The sequence below is a fragment of the Bos taurus genome, chromosome 9 (genome assembly GCF_002263795.3).
Source record: "Bos taurus isolate L1 Dominette 01449 registration number 42190680 breed Hereford chromosome 9, ARS-UCD2.0, whole genome shotgun sequence".
Taxonomy (NCBI): Eukaryota; Metazoa; Chordata; class Mammalia; order Artiodactyla; family Bovidae; genus Bos; species Bos taurus.
In genome coordinates this window covers 34,645,094-34,669,350 of record NC_037336.1, presented here as the reverse complement: position 1 = coordinate 34,669,350, position 24,257 = coordinate 34,645,094, and the positions used below count along the sequence as shown (strand labels likewise).

Genomic DNA, 24,257 nt, shown 5'->3' with positions numbered 1-24,257 from the left:
ACTTAGAATATTTTTGAGAAAACCACTGATCTTATCCTCAAGACCTATATGGTCTAATTCCTTACAAAGGCAGGCCAATCCCTGTCAAAGCTGGCTCTTAAATTTTCAGAACAAAATAATCAATTTTGTGGTTTATACCTATAATATCATACAAAGATGAGCATCACTTTAATTAATACATAATTATAGCAATCGATATTTTGTCATAATTTAATTTAAAAACATCTACCACAGTTTTACATGAAAAAAGCATTCGCAGCCTCTGATATTGCACAGAGCTAGAGACATGATGCTGAAGCTGAAACTCTAATACTTAGGCCACCTGATGCGAAGAAATGACTCATTGAAAAAGACCCCGATGCTAGGAAAGATGGAAGGTGGGAGGAGAAGGGGACGACAGAGGATGAGATGGTTGGATGGCATCACCAACTCGATGGACATGAGTTTGAGTAAACTCAAACTTTGAGTAAGCTCAACATCGCCTGTTGGCGATAGACAGGCGTGCTGCAGTCCATGGGGTCGCAGAGTCAGACACGACTGAGTGACTGGACTGAACTGAACTGATATTGCACAGAAAGTCTCTGGGAATCAATTTGACTGTTTATTCCTCTCAGGACTCTAACTTCTCACTTAGTATTACATGGGCAATAAATCACCAGGAATTTACATCCATGGATTATATTATCTCAGTTTCCTACTGATAATTTTTCACTGGGTTAAGATTTAATGTGACACGAAAGCCAGTGCTTCTACTTTTCAAAACTTACCCTAAGGAAATAATTCAAGTATTTACATGTATTTATTTAGTTATATCTCTGCTTTGTTCCAGAAAGCTCCAAAAGCTTGCATAAATCATCAAAATAGAATAAAATTTAAGGGAAGTGGATGAAGGAAATAGGACAAAAAGGAAAGAAAAGGATGATGACTCCAGAAACGAGGCTGGTATACTGTATATAAGGTATTCTTTAGATTTCCATTCCATTCATGTTTGCTAGATATGCACCGAAGATTTGGCTCTCTGCATTTTTGACAGCTCACAGCCATGAGGGAAAATCATTCAGTTACCTGATTCCCTGAAGAAAATATTAATAAATTCTTATTCAAAAAAACACATGATTTCTGGTACTGAAATGAGAGAAATTTCTCACATGAGTCCTCATAAAGAAAAACACAGAAAATGTAATAAGCAATATCACCATCAACATTCTTAAGAGTAAATACATCAACACATTGCAAAGGGCTGGTTATTAGACTGCCACTAAGGTGAGCCAGTTTCCAACTTGAAATTCAATGAGAGCATTGTATGGGAAACTAACCACTGTTCATCATCCAAAACAGGGAAAGCAATAAGTGTAAGGATATTTATGCAACATTTTTATAGCATGAAATGACTGGTAAATTGCAGTAAATCTTAAAATTGAGAATTAAAAATAAAATCATAAAAATTGTGTAGTAACAAGAAAAATATATAATGTGTTCAGTGTAATAAGTGGGGTAAAAAATTAAGAGTATAATTACAAACATGAGGATACATTTGGCTGCTGCTATGTCCTGGGGTCCTTTCCTGCTGAAGAAACCCAGCTGAGGTTCTTGTGAAAACCATAATTGCATGAGGGCTGAGATGATTTAATTTGCCAACAGGATAATAGTTGTGCTAGATTGGCAGATTTGTGAATATTTTACTCATTCTGTTTTTTCAAACCAACTGTAATAAAAGTATAGTGAATTTAAAATAAAAGCATATACATAATGCTTCCCACTTTATAGAGAGGCAACATAATTAACCACCTGAGACAATGTCCACACACATTATTCAAGACTGTCTATTAAGATACTTGATATTCTTTATATAAAGACCTCTATGAACTCATTTCTCTTTGAACTTGACACTTAAAATCATAATGCATCTCTTCTCACATAACCCAGTGAGAAGCACAATATGGTTCCATTTCTGCCTTAACTGCAAGAGAACCCCAAGCTAAACTGATTTCTAAATTGTGATAATTATCTCCCATTAGAGGCTCAGCAAGATCTATTTCTCTGTTCTTTTTCATTGATTTGTCTTTTTTACTGTTTAGCTGTATTTTACGGGTTTTTTTTTTTTAATGTTTGCTTATTTTTTTATGTTTAGCTCTGTTTCAGCAATGTAAGCCAACTTGAAAGCTTTTGTAGAAGTAAACACATTCACAAATGAAATGATATACAATCAAATAAAATGGCATATCTGCCAAACATAAGAAAGAATTTCTAATTAAATGAATTGCCCAACACTGGGACAGGCTGGTTCTCTGGGGTTTCTGGGAGGTTTAATGCTCCACTTAGAAAGTTAAAATTGTAAGGGATTTCTTGGGAAAAGCAATATTACTCTAGACAGCTTTTGCAAATTCTACTAGTCTATCAAAAAAAGGAAAACATGATACGTGAATGGCAAGAAACTTTACATATGACTGAGTCTAAATCCCTCTTTTACTGATGAACCTAGAGTTTCAAAATCAACTGCTAGTAGTTTGCAGGGCTGGAATCCACGTCTAGTCATCTAGGGTGCCCTGTTAATGACAGTAGAAATAGGAGAAACCTTTAACAATTATTTCCTGTTTCCTGTTTTGTTTCTCTTTTTTTCAAGAAATTGACTGATTTCTTAGGATAATGTTTGAGGACTTTTAGAATACCACCTTTATCTTCCCTATCAAACTCACCCCAAACTCTCAGGAAGCCTTCTCTGTGATGGAGAACTCAAGCCCTGAATCCCTCTTCTCCTTCTTTGCACCCCGTCTCAGTAAATAGTAGACATGTTAAACAGAATGAACATGAAAGTCATGGAGAAATGTAATGAAAGATAATTGAAATACTTTGAAATGAATTTTTACCTCCTTGGGAAAATACAAAGGACCTTCTCATGTATTAACTAATTGATTTTCATAGCAGAATACTGTCTCTTTCCATTTTTCATTGTTTTCACATATGCAAGACAACTTTTGGTCATTTGCTCATTATTCCTTCACATTTCCAAAAGCAGAGAGCTCTCATTCTCCATACCCAATGAGGACCCTTGATATAAGATGTGTTCCTGCTGTTTAGTTCAGACAAGTATTAGGTGAAGTGTACACAGGTCTGTTCAGATTTGGCTTCATTTGTCATAGCTGGTGGCAAACACAGCTCTGGTCATGTTCAAGTAAACACGTCACATAAAGACAAGCCATCTCCTAGTCATAGGCTGCTTTTGGAAGGCTGGCCAACCATCTTCCTAATGCCTGTGACTAGTTCAGGTATGAATCAGGTGAACAACCATGGATACTCACCATGATTCATCACTATCCCCAGAAAAAGAGTTCAAAGTACATGTTTCAGTGCAAGGGGGGCGTCAACACCTCCATCTTCCTGTGCAAAAGGGAGTACTCTTTACGCACAAACATAAAACCAATTGGATTTTTATTGAGCACCCGCCTTAAGCAAGCACTGTGCTAAGTGCCTTTTTATGTCGTATTTTATTTAATTTTCATACCAACCCTAAGGGATGTGGATATTTCTTCATTGTTTTACAGAGCAGAAAACAAAGTAGAGGGAGATTAAGTAAATTTCCCCTGGATACAAAGCAGGTAAATTTTCATTCTATGAGTTGAAACCAGGCAACAAAATGCTGAATCCCATACCACACACTTAATCCCTCCACCAACTGTCTCCTTCTATTGCCAAACAGCAAGTATTTTTAAGCTACTCTCACAAGTCACTGCTCACAGCTCAGGGAGCAAGTAGGCTTATGGGTACTATTTAATCCCAAGATTAGGATAATGCTACAGAGAAGGTCTATTTCTGCAACTGACACCTTTTAAGGGAAACACAGGTTGAACATTCTTCCATCCAATGCTGTGATTCCACTTTTCTTATTCTTACTAGTTCTGAGTCTTCTCTGCCTACATCTTCTCCTTCTATATTGGTTCTGACCTGGACCACCACCTCAGCTCTCACAACTATCTTTGATAACACTAAAGACACGCGGCTTCAGCTGACTGTACTAGAGGTGCGATGACCCCCCAGTCTCTCTCTCCAGTGCACCTTCCTGACACCTGCAGCACCTCAGATGTACCAAGTCACAACTTTAATTCCCATGATCTTATTCCCCAGTTTCCTCCCCACTTGAATATTCTCTCTCAGCGAATACCATTGCCATCCTGAAACCCAGACAGCAAAGCTAGAGATTCAAGGATCACCCCTGATTCCTCTGTCTTCCTGATTTCTCATCTCCAACTGAGCATTATATCCTATCTATTTGTACTCCCCGTCACCATCACCCTATGGCGTGTCCCCTCAGTTTCTCTCTTCTGGGCCACTGCTTTCCCTGTCTCCAACATCTCTGTCTATCTTCCACAGTCACCAGAGTCACCTTCTAAAACCCAGATCTGAATTTATGATTCTCCTTTTTAAAGCTCTTCAAGTGTGCCCCATTGCCTAATGGTCATACACCTTAATGGAATTCTCTTCTGCACCCTACCCTCAAGGTTTAAACACTTATTGGTAGTTTCTGGAAGGCACCATGATGTTTCCTGTTTCTGTGCATTTGCACGAACTAGTTACTCCAACTAGAATGTTGTTCTATTTATATATTAGAGACAAGTTCATTTTTCAAGCTCCAGCTCAGGCTCTCCTCCTCGATTAAGCCTCCAGACCTGAGCAAGCAGTGACTCACTTGGTCCTTCATATCCCACTGTTAATAGACTTCTGCTGTTGAATTCATTCCACAGTGCTGCTCCTGCATATTTACACTGGCCTTCTCCTACTGGCTTTTGAGCCCTTTGATAGCATTTAATTAGAGGCGCTAGTGGTAAAGAACTCGCCTGCCAGTGCAGGAGAAGTAAGAGACATGGGTTCAATCCTTGGGTCAGGATGATCCCCTGGAGAAGGAAATGGCAACCCACTTCAGTATTCTTGCCTGGAGAATTCCACGGACAGAGGAGCCTGGTGGGCTACAGTCCATAGAGTTGCAAAGAGTTGGATACGACTAAGCAACTGAGCATGCACACATACACACAATTATGTGAGACATGAGGCCAGTGAATCAATCATTCTTTCTTGGCTTCTAATAGGTGCAGCATCCTTCCCCATCACTTTGACTTAGGATGTGGGTGTGTAACTTGCTATGGAGTGGGGGCAAACAACATATGGCACATCCCAGGAAAAGTTGTAAAGAGTTTGAATAGCAGGTCTCCTCCCACCTTGCCCCTTCAACCTTCTGCTCTCCACCAGAAGAGTGCCATAGCTGGGTCAGTGGCTACTCCTTTGACCTAAGTCCCAGAACGAAAGCTATAAGGAAATAAACCTAGGCTTTCTATCTGGGACAGAATCTAACCAAGTGTGACCAATCAACGTGTCACAGGAGTAAACCACTGAGATTCAGGATCAACATCTGATTGATCCAGGATATTTTAAAGAAAGCAATGTGACTTCTGAACAAGATTTAAAAGCTGCCCAAAGATCCAATTTTGGAACTAGCTATGCTCAGATCTTGGAGAAGGCAGTGGCACCCCACTCCAGTACTCTTGCCTGCAAAATCCCATGGATGGAGGAGCCTGGTGCTGCAGTCCCTGGGGTCACTGCAAGTTGGACAAGACTGAGCGGCTTCGCTTTCACTTTTCACTTTCATCATTGGAGAAGGAAATGGCAACCCACTCCAGTGTTCTTGCCTGGAGAATCCCAGGGACAGGGCAGCCTGGTGGGCTGCCGTCTATGGGGTCGCAGAGTCAGACACGACTGAAGTAACTTAGCAGCAGCATGCTCAGATCTAGTTAGGTTACCTTTGATGAGCAACTTACTCTGTCTTGTCTCCAGTTCCATCAATTACAAAATAAGTGTCTTGAAAGTCCTTTCCAGTTCAGATTCTCTAATGTCTAGCATTCTAACAAGGAAATAAACATAGTCATCATAACATTCGAATGAGGTAGAGAAAAATTATGACTGCTACTTTCCAGAAGAGAAAACTGGGACACAAACTTAAACATTTATATAAAATCTGAAAATTCTGAAGACTCATCGTTATGACAAAGGCACCTGCAGGAAAAGACAATGGGCTGCATGTGGAGTATAGTGCTTGACGCTTAGGATTCTGCCCTGTCTACTGGGCAACCCTCCCACCCAATAGCAGCTTCATTAAAGTATCCAACCCTCATTTTTTGCAACCTAAATTACCAAATAAATATAGCAAAGTGCTGAAGTTACAGCACAAATTTCAAAGAGAAAAGAACAAAGCCAATGTCTTCTTCCTGCCATCCCAGACAGCAATGACCATATTGACAGTTTCAGAGTCCCATCATTAAGCCATGACACTAAGCTAGGATCATGGTACAAGCTCTCCAAAGGCTTAGGTTTGAATTTTAATGACAATAACATATATTTACATTGCGAGCTTAGTGCCAGGCAGTGTTCTAAGCACTTCTCATGCATTAACTGGTCTAACTCGTCTAATCCAAATACCACCAGGAGATAGATACTATCTTTAATCTCCATTTTACTAAAGAGGGCTTCCCTGGTGGCTCACACAGGAAAGAGTCTGCCTGCAAGGCTGGAGACCCTGGTTCTATCCCTGGGTTGGAAAGATCCCCCAAAGAAGGAAATGACAACCCACTCCAGTATTCCTGCCTGGAGAATCCCTTGGACAGAGGAGGTCCATGGTGTCATAAAGAGTTGGACACAACTGAGCAACTAACTCTCTCTTGCTTGCTAAGGAGGAACCTGAGGCACACAGAGGCTGAGTGATTTGCCCAAAGCCACATTGCTACTAAGAGAAAAAAGCCAAACCCATGCAACCATGCTGCTGAGTTTATTACTATTGACGGGAGAATCCAACTGTCACTCTGATGACCTCATCGTCCCAACCTAGATAACCTCAGAATAAAATTCTGCTTCCAGATTTCTCTCAAATTTCCAGTGTAAGGAAGCAATCCCCATTTCTACTCCAATCCATCACTATTCAATATAGAAAATCAAAATGTTTTCCCTGATTTCAACTATTCGCTTAGTCTTGTAAAAACCACAGTTAACGCAACAAATAAGTAGATACCTTTCCTATAAAAGTGTGTCTTTTCTATTTAGTTGGCATTTCCCCTCCACTGCCAACTAGAAGGTACACTTCATGAGGGCAGGGACTGTCATGTTTACCATTGTAGCCCAGCCTTCTGAATACCAACTGCACATAGTAGGCATTAAATAAGTATTTGATGAATGAATGAATAAATCACAAGTTCTTTAAGGCTTGGATCATCATTTTGTTCAGGATTATACACATAAAAGATATAAAGAAAATGATGCTTACTAAAAGTACATGAAAATAGAAATATAATTTTTGCTTCTTTCCTTTTATGGTTTTTCCTCCATATTTTACTTCTGGAAAAAGATTTCTGCAAGTGAAAAGGAGATAGCTATGAAAGAGGATTTAAGGAAGGCCCCTGACCCACTGAAACAAATAGGAAAATAAATTTAGTCTCTGCCATGGCTAGACTTTTAAGACAACAGAATACTTTCTTAATTTGTAGTTCCCTTGCCAAAGCATCTAATAACCTGAGGCAAAGCATGTTTCTAAGATGCATTAGAAATGATTTCATGATTGATGCAATGCTGACAAATAGTTATAAAGTAGCTAATATACGTGTATCATTTGAAATATATAGTTTAAAAATTAGAGCTACTCATTTATTAAATTGGATTGTGTATATTTCGTTTACTTTGTATATCATGAACACATCTTATGTAACTATCAGGACAGGGAAAATAGATAACCTGAATCATTAAGAAAATACAAAGCTTGGTCAATTTTTTGAAATTAATAAAATTATTGCCAGTTGGATGTGGTTTTATTTATAGCACAATATGCTAGAGATATTTTAAAATTAGAAACTTCTTTTCAACTAAAAATCAGATATTCTTCCCCTTTCTATAAATTAATGAGTCGTGGAAACAGAAAATCTAAACCAAAAAAACCTCTATTGTTTCCATAACGGCATGCTATTTCTTGATATGCCACTAGAGGGAGCACATGCTTGACTGAAAGCCCTGCTTGGCGGCCGTTGCGAAGAGGGGGGACCAGAAAATAGAAGTCAGCGTAGTGTTTTGGTTTTAAAATAAAGGTACACATATAGCATTCAGCATTGTAGACAACATCCATGTTTGTGTAAACATCGTGTGAAATATTCTCGTTAGGCTTAATGTTACAATTTTGTTTTGTTTTGTTTTTTCAATAACATGTTTTCTCCACTTCGTGTAACAAAAAGAAATTGGACACTTTATTTAAGAATCAGGTAACCTTGAAATATAAACATTTATTTAGTTATTATTTCCCTGAGATATAAACTAAACTAACTTTCTCAAGGCTGGTGGTAAGGAGGAGGAATTGGAAGGCCTGTGAGTCTCTGACTTTCCTTTCCAAAGTCAAGATATCTTAGTTTCCTGTTCAATCAAAAACTCAGCACAATGCCTCAAATGTTCTTCCTTATCTATGCCTCCTTTGTATTCCCCTGCTCAACTCTTGTCCTAATCCTTCCCCCTTTTCCCCAGTTTGAAAGCATCAAGTTCATATATTATCAAAGCCCAAGATCCAGAAAGAACTGGTTTGACACCTCAGGTCTGGCAATGTCCTACTATCCAAAAATATAATAATCCATATTGAATTTGGATGCCTGGAGACAAAAGTTTTTTGCCTGTGTATCGTGTGTGTGTGTGTGTGTGTGTGTGTGTGTATGTGTATACAGACATAAACATAGATATATGTACTACATAATAAAATGTTCATTTTACTTTATAGAGTAAAACATCTGAAATATAATTTATCAGTAGTAATGTTAAGAAAAGGCAGGCATAATATGATTACTTACCAAAAAACACCACTTGCTATTATGGGCAGTGATATTTGCAATTAAGTTGAACACAACTAAATTATGACTTTAATTAAAAGGCATTTTCTAAGATGGCACCAACATGTTTAAAATTTAATACATTTTATGTGAGATACTGGAATTGTTAACATAGAATTTTCTTTCTGCACCGTTTGCACTTTTTAAAAAGCAAAACATCTCTAACCAATATCAAAATGCTCCCTAATCCATAGACATTTCATTGCATAATAAATTGAAGGAGCACTTTTTTCCCAACCAATTATTACTTGCCCTTCCTTGGGATATACGATTGTATTTATATCCATGGCTAATAGTAATAGAATTCCTGACATTCTCTTGTGGCCACTATGTCCACATTAATTTTAAATGAAAACTAAATGGAGGCTGGGGGGACTGATAATGAAACACACAGCCTTTGGCCATTGGTCAGCATTCGATTAGAATGAGTCAGCAGGTCTTAGAAAGTTTGGGAGCGATAGTGGTATCTCAGCGGTTACTGAAAAGTGGGTTTGGGTCTGAATTCTGGGCCAGGCAGAGAGATACAGGGCCACAGTGCCAATGACATCCTTCTCCAATTCTGTCTCCCCTACAAGTCTTATTACCTGCAAACAACTAATTTGTTAAGGGGAGAAGCTGTCTTTTTTCTAAAAGAAGCCTGAAACACAGCACACAGGATTATTTGTGATCTTACATTGTCCAGACCTCTGAGGTTTAACAAAGCGACAATGGCCTTGCTTATCTTTGCTGCTGGTAGACGACAGGGTAAATACGTGAGTGTTTGAGCATCTACCATCTTTACAAACTGTTCTAGAAACCATGGAGATAGAGAAGAAGCATGAAACAGAAGCAATAAAAGTATGTTGCTTCGGCTCAAGGAGTGTATCACCTAGTTTGAAAAGCACGTTTTTACCTACACTGAAAGAGTAACTCATAAATGTAAATGAGTCTTTGAATATGTAAGTTCAACATGAAGGATACACACAAGGTCAACATGAAAGGGTACACTTCTTCCCTGACGAAGCTGCTGCTGTTCGCATTGTTTTTTGAATTGCCTTCAGAATGAATTTAGAAGGCATGCAGAAATATTTACCAAGTTATAAGTCCATGGTATAACTCAGGTTAATCAGCCATATGATTCAGAAATTTCTTCCAGTGATTCTGGCCACTTCCAAGTATTGAAGCTGCCCTTAATGAACATATTAACATATTAAATTGCCCCAGCTATGGCCTTTCACATAAAGTGATATCCTTTCTGTAAAGGCAGTTCTGCTATTTGTGTGATACTTCAGTTCTAAAAATTCTAGTATATTTATTTTAAAAATTAAATTATGTTGCTGCAGAGACCTACCTTATATTCTCAAGAGTAGATAGCAGGCTTCAAAGCAATCACAAAGTACTATTATAAAAGTGTTGCACATTCCATGGGACCTATGTGTTCAATGTAATGGAGATGTATCACAGTGAGTTCTCAGTTCAGCAGACACAAGTTAAAAAATAGATATGCCCTCCTGCAATTGCTTCAAACACCTCTGAACTAATTTCCTTTGGTTCCCTCTCCTCTCTCCAAGCAATGTCTTCGCATGGACTTCATCATGGCTCAGGTGACTAGTTTCCCCCAATCACAGTTACCATAGATTATCCATTCTCCCTTATTTTATCTCATTTCTGATCAGCCACCAATTCCTGTCGGCTTTATCTTTTAAATATTTCTCACCTCCATGCCCTATCCTCTATTTGCTAAACCTCTGCCCTGATTCAAGCCATCACTGACAGAGACAAACAGGACTCTCTAGCAAAAAGCCCCAGGAGCTCCTTCTAAACTGCATGATACTGGGCCCACTGGGCCTGTCCCCCCACAACCCGCTTTGAGCAGTAAGAAGGGCTGCACCTGAATTCTATTATACTTCTGACAGGTCCTATGGTTTCCTTTTCCACAAAAGAGGAGCTACAATTTCCCACAGTGCCAAAGCCCAGAGGAGCTGGGCTTTCCAAACCGCCCTGCAAACAGCTGATATCCAAAATCAGGCTAAGAGGCTTGTGCAAGTTTCCTGATGAGAGGGACTGGCTGTGGGGAAAACTGGGTCTTGCTCTAGTGGGCAGGGTCATGCTCAGTAAACCTTTAATCCAATTTGCTGATGGGTGGGCCTGTGCTCCCTCCCTGTTAGGTGTTTGGCTTGAGGCGACCCATTCCCAGAAAGGCAAACCAGTCCTGGAGCCCATGGGCTGTATGGCAGAGCTAAAGAGGACTTATGCCAACATGCGCCTCCCAGGACTGCTCCTGCTGCCGGTGCCCATGTCTGCACAGCAGACCACGGCCAACGCACCCCTCCGAAGGAGACCCTCAAGCACTGGCAGGCAGGTCTGGCTCAGTCTCCTTTCCCCAGGCTCCTGGTGCACACAAGGTTTCATCTGTGCCCTCCACGAGTCTCTGTTTCCCCAAGTCCCATGGAAGTTCTGTAATCAAATCCCACTGTCCTTCAAAGTCAGATTCCCTGGGGACTCCCAGTCCCTTTGCCGGATCCTCAGGCTGGGAAGTCTGACGTGGGGCCTAGAACATTTGCAACAGTGTGAGAAAGTCTTTGTTTCTATTGTTCTTCCTGTTTGTGGGCTGCCCACCTGGCGGGTGATTTTAATGTGGTTGTACCCTCCTACCATCTCATTGCTGCTTCTCCTATGTCCTTGGACACGGAGTATCTTTTTTGGTGGGTTCCAACGTCCTCCTGTTGATGGATGTTGCCGCATCCATCCATGTGTGCTCACAGGAGAAGATGAGTGAAAAAGCTGGCTTAAAACTCAACGTTTAAAAAACTAAGATCACGGCACCCAGTCCCATCACTTCATAGCAAATTGATGGGAAAACGTAGAAACAGTGATAGGTTTTATTTTCTTGGGCTCCAAAATCACTGCTGATGGTGACTGCAATTATGAAATTAAGACACTTGCTCCTTGGAAAAAAACTATGAAAAATCTAAAAAGCATATTAAAGACCAGAGATATCACTTTGCCAACAAACGTCCATATAGTCAAAGCTGTTGTTTTTCCTGTAGTCATGTATGGATGTGAGAGTTGGACCATAAAGAAGGCTGAGCACTGAAGAATTGATGCTTTCAAACTGTGGTGCTGGAGAAGACTCTTGAGAGTCCTTTGGACAGCAAGCAGATCAATCCAGTCAATCCTAAAGGAAATCAACCCTGAATATTCTTTGGAAGGACTTATTCTGAAGCTGACACTCCAATATTTTGGCCACACACAAAGAACAGACCTTATTGGAAGAAACCCTGATGCTGGGAAAGACTGAGGGCAGGAGAAGAAGGGGGAGACAGAGGATGAGATGGTTGGATGGCATCACCGATGCAATTGACATGAGTTTGAGCAAACTCCAGGAGTGAAGGACAGGGAAGCCTGGTGTGCTGCAATCCATGGGGTCACAAAGAGTCAGACATGGCCTAGCGACTGAACAACAACAACAAACTCAGACTGCTCTCGAGCGCCCTAAGGCCACTCCTGCACTTGCCCCATAAAAAAAGGAGAGTAAAAAAGGGGCCGTGCAGCTTCTGGGGACAAGCAAAGCATCAGTGCAGCTGGCTAACTGTAGGTTCCCAGGCCCCACTCCATGGAATGCTGACTGACTGCTGTCTCACACCTGTGATTTCAGACAGCAGCGATGATGCTTCTGTGTTTACCTGTCATTACTCCCCAGAGTGAGTGAAGTCACTCAGTTGTGTCTAACTTTTTGCTACCCCATGACCTGTATAACCCACCAGGCTCCTCCATCCATGGTATTTTCCAGGCAAGAATACTAGAGTGGGTTGCCATTTCCTTCTCCAGGGGATCTTCCTGATCCAGGGATCAAAGCCCAGTCTCCCGCACTGCAGGCAGACTCTTTACCATTTGAGCCACCAGGGAAGCCCTGCTCCCCAGACCATCACCTATAAATCGTTCACCTGTTCTGCTTTCCACACTGCCACCAACATTTAGCCCAAGGCACTTTCTACCTAACACCTCCTTCTATATTTGAACCTAGAGAAAAAGGTCCACATTTCTCACGCTGGTATACAAGGCCCTGAACAGTTCAGCTCCAACTTTTCAGGCTCATTTTTGGCCATTCCTGCTCTCCTCCATCACTGCTTTACACACACACACACACACACCCCTGCACTATCCTTCCCCCTTTCCACCCTCCATTCCACATAACACCGGACATATCACAACCCTGTGCGTTGGCCTTGCCAGAAATAATCACTGTCACCCCGCTACCTTGTGAGGCAAACTGAACACAAATGCGGCCTCCTCTGGGAAACCTTCCGAATGCCCTCTCCTAGACTTAGCCCCTGCCCTCTCTCATCTCACAACAGGAGGGTTATAACCCTCCTAAGACAGTGCCCTGCTCTCCCTGATGCCCTTGATTTAACAAAGGCCTGGCACAGAGTAGGCACTCAAACATTTGTTCCAGAAATAGTATTAAAAAATGATATCAGCTATTAGATGTATCAACCTGAATATTGCTGATGAACCCTTTTGTCTCATGTCCTCAGGGTGGTCATTTCTTGACTATCTTCAGTCTAGTATCACCTGCTTTTGAAAGGGTTTCACTGAGGATGAATCTGGAACTCCCTCTCCTCCTCTAGAGATTTTCCCATGCAGTTACCTAAAGTAAAATCACTATGTGCAATGCAGTGTTTTTTCTGAAAAACTCAACTGAAAGTCATTTTTCAGCCTTCAATATGTATTTTTCTGAAAGTGTACCTTAAACAATAATATAAATGCTTATGGGACACCAAACATTGAATTAATATTAATGGCAATAACAATGATCATTTCCTGTAGAGTAATTGATTGAAGTCAAGAAATAGCCGAACCAGTTGACATGAAGTCAGAATTTTACATTTTTCATCAGAAAAACAACTCTCTACCAATGACAAATAACAGTAAGGCCACTAAAACTACCTGTCATGCATCTAATGAAGACAGATTCTCCGGCTACCGCATATAATATGTAATATCCAAAAGCACTGCTCTAATCCACAGCTAATTAGTGTCATGCCATTATGAGAGGTGTCACGGCCCCAACTCTCTCCCCAGATCAGCGCAGACCTCACAAGAGCTGACAGCCGTGCAAGGATCACAACAAGCCAATTAGCACCCACCCCAACCTTGGGCTGCTGCTTCTCAGCGCCTGCCCCAGCATCAATAAATCACGCTTCCTCGTGAAGCTCTTCTCTGACAGCTACGAACCGTTGCTGCTGGAGGAATAAAGACAATACTTCGAAGGAAAACTCACGTGGGAAAGACAGAGATAGAAAAGGGATATTATTTGCCTTCCTTTAGTGGCACAACTGTCAGCAAAATTGAAGACCATCAATTCAGACTGATTAGGAGACAACTGCACTAAGAAATAAATTCATGACTGATATACCTGAAGATCGTTAGTGGTAATCAAAGTCAGCAATTGGCTTGTTCGGTCATTTGTTTGTTTGAATGTAGATATATCAAAGACCCGTTTTCCCCATTTTTCTCCCGTATCACCCTCCTTCTGGCTAATGAGAAAATTTCCCTTTCAGCAGAACATAAAGGTCTGCATTTACTTGCCCCCCAGTGAATACACAGCAATCAGATAATTTGTTTGCAAGACTCTAAATGGCTTGACTTCATTGAAAAGGAATCTATAATGATATGCTGGTCTCCAAGTAGAACCTATAAAGCTTCCTAAATCCATAGGCAAGCGCTAGAGTATTCTCAGCACATAACAGCCAATATCCTTGTAATTTTATTCTAAGCCTATAAAGCTGTTTTGTTCCATAATATTCTACTTATAAAGTGTTCAGAACAGTCACTGTAGCCCGGGAATTATTTAAAGATATGACTCAAGTAATCCTACTTTTCCTGTGTTTTTCTCATGGAAATATTCTTCTTCTATATTTTTAATGCTAGGATCTAAAACATTTAATCTAGCTTTTGACTGATGACTACCTAATATATAAGCACCTGTAATGCTTAAAGATAACTCTGGGGTCCCCTACGCTTCTTGTCTTCTAAGATATTATTAAGTAAACACATACTTGACTCTTAGCCAGAAAACTACATTTGACCAAATGTTACATGTCATGGGTTAATTAAGCACATTGGCATTCAGGATTTCAATTCATTTTCTATTTACCAGGCAAATACAAATGAAATGTAAAACAAAAAAAAAGTATTATGGCAAGATCAATTCTGACAAGTTTAGACTCTGCTTCTTGCTTATCATTCTCTAGAAGGATAGACTAGTAGATAATGCAAAAGTGTGAAAACACAGGCAGATCCATATAGTTTTCATTTCATACCTAGAGAGTATGTATTTGAAACTATTTACAGATACTTCTAACCATAGATAGAAAATTTTTTTTGCTAATTTTTATATTACTAGAGCGGTTCAGTACACTTATTGTTGATACTATTCTGAAGATAGGAAGGCAAACTTAAAATTAACATGTCCATGTTCACACAGAAGAACATGACTACAGACTCTCAAATCCATACTTAAATCACACAGACAATTCCCATACCTGAAAGGGCGAAATCGCCTTTCTGACTTTCACTTTCTCTGATTAGAAAAGCTCCCGTCTGGTTTTCTGAATATAATAGCTGTTTTTCAGCATCTGTTCTCTTGATTGCTCCAAAGAACCACCTAAAAAGAGAGAGATAAATTTTAATTAACCAATCAACATTTGTTTTTTTTAAGGAGGAAGAAGTTTGTCAAGAAAGTATTTCAATATCACAGAGACTTGATACTCTTCAGTGAAACTATAACAGGTACAAATGGTAGCTTTCGATACTTGACTTGGTTCTTCTGGATGTCTTCAATCCTCATCAGGAGTCTTTAATACATTACAAAATAGGAATTTGGGTGATGTCTGTTATGACAACCCTTCTCACACATGCATTCTCTCTGAGAAATCCTGTATTCACTTTCTGTCAAATGCAAAGCTTCCAAGGTGGGATTACCACCACATGGTTAAGTTTGCCATGCTCCATGATTCAAAATTGCTCATCATCACCATCAGACTGTCCACTAACTCTCCTAACACCAGGTGTTAGGAGGCAAACATTCCAATCCAGGGATTCATATATTTCATATCAAACTGTGAACAGTCAAAAATGTAGTTCTCTGAGCTTTTTTTCTTCTGCTTCTTCTTTTTATTATTCCTTTTTGCAGCACACAGGCTTAGCTGTCCATAGCATGTGGGATATAGGATTTTAGTTCCCCAACCAGGGATCAAACCCATGTCCCCTGATTGTAAGGCAAGATTCTTAACCACTGGACCACCAGGGAAGTCCCTCTCTAGGCTTTAATTTCCACCTTTCCCCATATCCATTGCTGTCAACTCCTCCAGTAATGTAAGATGATTTTGCATGTTTAGAAGGAAGTTTTCATCCATGGAGTGAATGAGTGAAAGTCACTCAGTCATTTCTGACCCTTTGCAACCCATGGACTATAGAGTCCATGGAGTCCTCCAGGCCAGAATACTGGAGTGGGTAGCCTTTCCCTTCTCCAGGGGATCTTCCCAACTCAGGGATTGAACCCAGGTCTCCCACATTGCAGCTAGATTCTTTACCAGCTGAGCCACAAGAGAAGCCCAAGAATACTGGAGTGGGTAGCCTATCCCTTCTCCAGCAGATCTTCTCCACCCAGGAATTGAACTGGGGTCTGCTGCAGTGGATTCTTTACCAACTGAGCTATAAAGGAAGCCCCTTCATCTATGGAAAGATTATATGGAAAAGATACTTCTGCCTGAGTAGTATCTTCTCAGTGTCCCCTTCACTTCTTATCTTTACCTTCTTATCCAAAAAATTCCAGAACTACAAGAGTCAATAAAGGTGAATATGATCAAATCCAACAAAGAGTTATGGATATTAATATCACAGCCAGTTTAAAACTGGCTATGTCAAGTAAGTAGACACCAATATGATAAAGAGGAAACTGAGATAGCCAGATTTTCATGAATAAACTTTCACTATGGGGTCATAATTTTGATCTTTATCATTAAAGATTTTAGGTAAAACATTTATCTTTCCAGATTATCATCTTTTAAAATATAAGCACTGAAAAGGAAATGTAGGCTTGAGGGAAAAGATTCAGGCTGAGTGAGGAACTGCAAACTGGAAGAGGCTCTCAAAATTGGCTCCAGTTGTTTGAAGAGGGCACAGGAATCAGGGAATATGAGGGCACTAAGGTGATATAATTGAAAGAAGAAGTGGAAGAAGTTGGGAAAAAAGGACATTAAAATATAATTACCTCCTGACAAAAGTAAGATGTTTGTTTACCATTTTCCTAATTATCAAATTTCAAATTATATAATATTAACTGTATTAGCCAGGAAATGCCAGATTATGTTAGAGCAATGAACAACTCCAAAAATCTCAGTGGTTTAGAGACACCAGAGATTTATTTTGTACTCAGCTGCGCGTACACAGAAGCTCATCTGTGTACATCCTACATCCATCTCTATGTCTACCAAAGAATTTCCACCTCCATGCTTCCATGACTGGCCAGGAAGGCAGGATTGGAAACTGTGGCAAATCACAGGCTGGCTTCTGGAGCTTCTGTTTAAAGCTTCTGCTCAAGAATGAGCCTATGGACAAAAATGATCAGATTAGATCAGTCGCTCAGTCGTGTCCAACTCTTTGCGACCCCATGAATCGCAGCACTCCAGGCCTCCCTGTCCATCACCAACTCCCGGAGTTCACTCAGACTGACGTCCATCGAGTCAGTGATGCCATCCAGCCATCCCATCCTCTGTAGTCCCCTTCTCCTCCTGCCCCCAATCCCTCCCAGCATCAGAGTCTTTTCCAATGAGTCAACTCTTCGCATGAAGTGGCCAAAGTACTGGAGTTTCAGCTTTAGCATCATTCCTTCCAAAGAAATCCCAGGGCTGTATGTTCATGCCTAAATGCAAAGAGAAAATGCAATCCTACTCTTTCCTCGAAGGCAGAAAACTTGGAAACACTGGGTGGACTACACTAATGACTACCACACTGATTCAATAACAGGAACCAAATTAATATCCATAGACTATTGTTTGCCCAGTTGAAATTATAAAAGGCTTGGAAATGTTCCAACCTAGACAGCATATTAAAAAGCAGAGACATTACTTTGCCAACAAATGTCCATCTAGTCAAGGCTATGGTTTTTCCAGTGGTCACGTATGGATCTGAGAGTTGGACTGAATATTCATTGGAAGGACTGATGCTGAAACTCCAATACTTTGGCCACCTGATGCTAAGAACTGACTCATTTGAAAAGACCCCCATGCTGGGAAAGATTGAAGGCAGGAGGAGAAGGGGACGACAGAGGATTAGATGGTTGGATGGCATTCCCGACTCGATGGACATGGGTTTGGGTAAACTCTGGGAGTTGGTGATGGACAGGGAAGACTGGCATGCTGCAGTCTCTGGGATCTCAAAGAGTTGGCCACAACTGAGTAACTGAACTGAACTGATTGGAAATGTTCTAAGGTGGGAATAGAATAAATTCATAGAAAAATAGAAATTTATTTTTTTCCATCACTGAATAAATAAGTAAATAAAATAATGGAACATAATTAAAAACTCAAACAGAACCAAACATACAAATTAATGATGAAAGTATAGATTAGTCAATAAATGATGCTGGTACCATTCATATTCCATATGAAAATATTAATTCATGCTTCTTACAGCATACACAATAATTTTACATAGATTAAAGACCTAATATAAAAGGCAAACTTTAAAACATTCTGAGGATATTGGAGTAGGGAAGTTTTCCTCAACAATACAAAAAGAAAAGGAAGACATATAAGCTTTAAGGGGAAAGACTAATGACATTTATTGCATCACAATTAAAAACTAACAACACCAAGATTGCCATGAAATAAAATTTAAATATAAGCCACAGACCTGGAAAAGGTACTTGCACAGCATATAACCAAGAATAAGATTACTATTCAGATTATATAGAAATCTATATTCACTAAAAAGTAAATAAGACACAGTATATACTATGACAAAAATTGACATAGTATATACCTGATAGATGACAGAAAAAAAAAAACCTAATAACCAGTAAAGAAAAAAAAAAAAAAGGAAGGTAGTACAGCCTTTATCTATTGCCAATAATTATGAATATTAAGAATATTTAAATATAAAAATGAGAAGTGATTTCACTTTTCAGGCTGGACAAAATTTTAAACTTTCACATTCAGACAGTGGGGAAAATGTGAAACAAGAACCTTTATACAGTACTAATACTAGTGGCAAGGTAATGGGTACAATTCATTCAGGGAGCATTTGGCAATACTTGGTAAAACTGAATATTTGTATACTACTTAACTTCCTTTCTAGGTTGTATACTCTATGTGCTCAAGGAAATATACCACAAAAACATTTACTAAAGAATTCTCACATTGAAAATTGGAAACAACCTAAATGTCCACTTCAGGGGAATTGATACATAAACTTAATTATGCATATAAAATAGATTACTATATGGGAGTTAAAGCAAATATATTGTTGAGGGACAAAAGGAAGTTCAAGAATGATCCATAACATTATAATGCCATTTATACAAAATTTAAGCAAACACATTAAAAAAAAACATAGATTTTTATGGATAAATGCCTATTTAGTGAAAGCTAATGTTGAAAATTCTGAAAGAGATAGGAATACCAGACCACCTGACCTGCCTCTTGAGAAACCTGTATGGAGGTCAGGAAGCAACAATTAGAACTGGACATGGAACAACAGAACTGGTTCCAAATAGGAAAAGGAGTATGTCAAGGCTGTATATTGTCACCCTGCTTATTTAACTTATATGCAGAGTACATCATGAGAAATGCTGGGATAGAAGAAGCATAATCCGGAATCAAGATTGCCGGGAGAAATATCAGTAACCTCAGATATGCAGATGACACCACCTTTATGGCAGAAAGTGAAGAAGAATTAAAGAGCCTCTTGGGTGAAAGTGAAAGAGGAGAGTGAAAAAGTTGGCTTAAAGCTCAACATTCAGAAAACTAAGATTGTGGCATCCGGTCCCATCACTTCATGGGAAATAGATGGGGAAACAGTGGAAACAGTGACAGACTTTATTTTGGGGGGTTCCAAAGTCACTGCAGACGGTGACTGCAGCCGTGAAATTAAAAGACGTTTACTCCTTGGAAGGAAAGTTACAACCAAGCTAGACAGCATACTAAAAAGCAGAGACGTTACTTTGCCAGCAAAGGTCCATCTAGTCAAGGCTATGGTTTTTCCAGTGGTCATGTATGGATGGGAGAGTTGGACTATAAAGAAAGCTGAGCGCCGAAGAATTGATGCTTTTGAACCGAGGTGTTGAATAAGACTCTTGAGAGTCTTTTGGACTGCAAGGAGATCCAACCAGTCCATCCTAAAGGAGATCAGTCCTGTGTGTTCATTGGAAGGACTGATGTTGATGCTGAAACTCCAATATTTTGGCCACCTGATGCGAAGAGCTGACTCATTGGAAAAAGCCCTGATGCTGGGATAGATTGAAGGCGGGAGAAGAAGGGGACGACAGAGGATGAGATGGTTGGATGGCATCACTGACTCAATGGACATGAGTCTGAGCAAGCTCTGAGAGTTGGCAATGGACAGGGAGGCCTGGCGTGCTGCTGTCCATGGTGTCACAAAGAGTCGGACAGGACTGAGTGACTGTTGAAGTGATAGTTAAAGTACTCAGGCAATTTCTTTTTAGACTCCATTTCCAACAATGGCAAAATTTCTTCAGACAAATATTTCAAGCAAAGAAGCAACATGGATCAAATATATTGATCAATCCCATACATTTTCCTGATTTCTGGTGCATTAATTATCCAGCAACATTAAAATGTTTGGTCCAAATGTAAATATGTAAACCTCTATGAGAATTATAATTCATCTTATAGATTAAATTCTTAGAAGTACAACTATATCTCCTATATCTCATTTTTCTAAAGAATAAACACTCCATTATGTAAGTTTTACATGCAAACATTACATTTGTATTTTGGATAATCAAGTTTATAAAATGACATGTTTTCTCTGCCCAATATACATATAAGCAAACAGTTCTGTAAATCAAATGGTTAAAGATACGGTCATTTTACGACATTTGAAGAGAGGAACTTCTGTCTCACCCATTCTGGATTCTTGGACAATCACTTTACAAGGCAAATCACACCAGGGAAAAATTGATAATAACAATGAAATACATGAAACTATTAAGTTGGCATAAAAGTTTGTTCAGGTCTTCCCATAACATCTTGTGGAAAAAAACAAACAAACTTTTTGACCACCCCAATACTTAACTGGATGTATCAGCTCACGTAATATCTGGAATTTGACTTGGCTGAGCTACCATCAAGAAATGAAGAAAATAGGGCTTCCCTGTTGGGTCAAAAGAATTTGCCTTGCAATGCAAGGGATACCGGTTTGATCCGTGATCTGGAATGATCCCACATACATTGGAGCAACTAAGCCTGCACGCCACAGCTACTGAGCCTGTTCCCTAAAGGCCCGGGAACTGCACCTACTGTGCTCATGAGCCGCAGCTACTGAAGCCCGTGCTCCCCAACAAGAGAAGCCAGTGCAATGAGAAACCACAACTAGAGAGAAGCCCCCACGCCTCACAGCTAGAGAAAGCCCTTGTGCAGCGATGAAGACCCACCGCAGCCAAAAAACAAATAAATATTTAAAAGAAGTGAAGAAAATGAATAAAAATAGTTTTCTGGATGCAGCGGCATTATAATGCCATCTTTCACACTCAAAGATGATGCATCTGCTATAGACTGTGATCACTAGAGCGTATGCTGTTGTATGGATTAATGGGCAACTGATAGTGCAGTCCACCCTCTGCATATGTGAAAATTGTTCCTTAATTTGTGGTCCGAGCCTTGGGCACAACTGCCATCCTCCTCGGTTCTGCCTTCAGAGCCCTTGCTGGCTGTGTTCTGTAGGAGTACATCCACCGCAGCCATTTTCAGCGCTTTCTGTACGCTTTGGTTCTTATGTGCAGCAAACAGTGAATGCCAAGAAGAAATCAAGAAATCCTAAGAGGATATAAAACATCAAAGAAGAGTCTTATAGAGCTTGATCCTCAAAATGTGGGTCAGCATCACATGGAAACTTGGAAATTTGCATGCTTTACATCATAGCTACTGAATCAGAAAGCCTGAAGGTGAGGCCCGGCATCCTGGGTTTTAATAACTTGTCCCCCAGTAAATCTGATGCACACCAAAGACTGAGAACTACTGAGGTACAGAAACAGTAAAGAGGCTAGAAATTTACATAAGACATCAGAGAATAAGTTAGATTTGGCACTTACATGTGAATAACTATCCAATAAAATGACACTACACACATACACATATACATTTTATTGATATTTAATGAAAATAACCTTTATTACTATGCTTTATCCACCATGAAAGAGACCTTGATTAAGACTAGCCAAAAAGAAGAGGAGCTTCGTAGTAACCTATAACCTTGGAGAAAAATGCTTCAATTAGATGAAAATGGAGGAAAAAATACAATACTTTTTTAGACAGAAGGAGTATGTAATTGAAATCTAAGATTTATTTTGCAAACATTTGAGTGTCTACTGTGTGTAAATTATATAGCCCTGAGATAGAAAGATGTGCAAGACATATTGCTAGATAAGAAAGGGTAAGATCTTCACGACCCAGATAATCATGATGGTGTGATCACTGACCTAGAGCCAGACATCCTGGAATGTGAAGTCAAGTGGGCCTTAGAAAGCATCACTATGGACAAAGCTAGTGGAGGTGATGGAATTCCAGTTGAGCTATTCCAAATCCTGAAAGATGATGCTGTGAAAGTGCTGCAGTCAATACGCCAACAAATTTGGAAAACTCAGCAGTGGCCACAGGACTGGAAAAGGTCAGTTTTCATTCCAATCCCAAAAAAAGGCAATGCCAAAGAATGCTCAAAACCACACAATTGCACTCATCTCTCATGCTAGTAAAGTAATGCTCAAAATTCTCCAAGCCAGGCTTCAGCAATATGTGAACCGTGAACTTCCTGATGTTCAAGCTGGTTTTAAAAAGGCAGAGGAACTAGAGATCAAATTCCCAACATCCACTGGATCATGGAAAAAGCAAGAGAGTTCCAGAAAAGCATCTATTTCTGCTTTATTGACTATGCCAAAGCCTTTGACTGTGTGGATCACAATAAACTGTGGAAAATTCTGAAAGAGATGGGAATACCAGACGACCTGACCTGCCTCTTGAGAAACCTGTATGCAGGTCAGGAAGCAACAGTTAGAACTGGACATGGAACAACAGACTGGTTCCAAATAGGAAAAGGAGTACGTCAAGGCTGTATATTCTCACCCTGATTATTTAACTTATATGCAAAGTACATCATGAGAAATGCTGGACTGGAAGAAACACAAGCTGGAATCAAGGTTGCCGGGAGAAATATCAATAACCTCAGATATGCAGATGGTACCACCCTTATGGCAGAAAGTGAAGAGGAACTAAAAAGCCTCTTGAGGAAAGTGAAAGTGGAGAGTGAAAAAGTTGGCTTAAAGCTCAACATTCAGAAAATGAAGATCATGGCATCTGGTCCCATCACTTCATGGGAAATAGATGGGGAAACAGTGGAAACAGTGCCAGACTTCATTTTGGGGGGCTCCAAAATCACTGCAGATGGTGACTGCAGCCAAGAAATCAAAAGACACTTACTCCTTGGAAGGAAAGTTATGTCCAACCTAGATAGCATATTCAAAAGCAGAGACATCACTTTGCCAACAAAGGTCTGTCTAGTCAAGGCTATGGTTTTTCCTGTGGTCATGAATGGATATGAGAGTTGGACTGTGAAGAAGGCTGAGCGCTGAAGAATTGATGCTTTTGAACTGTGGTGTTGGAGAAGACTCTTGAGAGTCCCTTGGACTGCAAGGAGATCCAACCAGTCCATTCTGAAGGAGATCAGCCCTGGGATTTCTTTGGAAGGAGTGATGCTAAAGCTGAAACTCCAGTACTTTGGCCACCTCATGCGAAGAGTTGACTCATTGGAAAAGACTCTGATGCTGGGAGGGATTGGGGGCAGGAGGAGAAGGGGACGACAGAGGATGAGATGGCTGGATGGCATCACTGACTCTATGGAAGTGAGTCTGAGTGAACTCCGGGAGTTGGTGATGGACAGGGAGGCCTGGCGTGCTGCAATTCATGGGGTCACAAAGAGTCAGACAGGACTGAGCAACTGAACTGAACTGAACTGAGGAATATTATAGTTTTATTTATATTCCAAAAGCCAACAAGTCAAAAATTATATGTGCTTACTTCTTTGGAGATTAGGGACAGATAAAAAATGATGACAAAGGACTTTCCATTTTTATTCTGCATT

General features: G+C 40.0%; 1 protein-coding gene and 2 long non-coding RNA genes across 4 annotated transcripts in view; 2 read left to right on the top strand and 1 right to left on the bottom strand.

The window, feature by feature from the left end:
- Positions 1-1,254, top strand: part of LOC112448033 (uncharacterized) — a 56,665-nt gene extending 55,411 nt beyond the window's left edge. The window contains exon 4 of the long non-coding RNA XR_009496003.1: positions 830-1,254. This is a non-coding gene — a long non-coding RNA (uncharacterized lncRNA). The remainder of the gene's footprint in view (positions 1-829) is intronic.
- FRK (fyn related Src family tyrosine kinase) overlaps positions 1-24,257 on the bottom strand; it is a 104,386-nt gene that overhangs the window by 28,208 nt on the left and 51,921 nt on the right. For both annotated transcript variants that reach the window (XR_009495999.1, XM_002690084.7), the window contains exon 2: positions 15,425-15,546. Coding sequence is in view for 1 of the 2 variants with exons in the window: in XM_002690084.7 (XP_002690130.2) it covers positions 15,425-15,546 (122 nt within the window). In the remaining variant the exon portion in view is untranslated. The remainder of the gene's footprint in view (positions 1-15,424; positions 15,547-24,257) is intronic.
- On the top strand, positions 7,945-16,751 carry LOC132346217 (uncharacterized). Its single transcript, XR_009496004.1, has 2 exons — positions 7,945-8,285; positions 15,601-16,751. It is a non-coding gene; the product is annotated as an uncharacterized lncRNA (long non-coding RNA).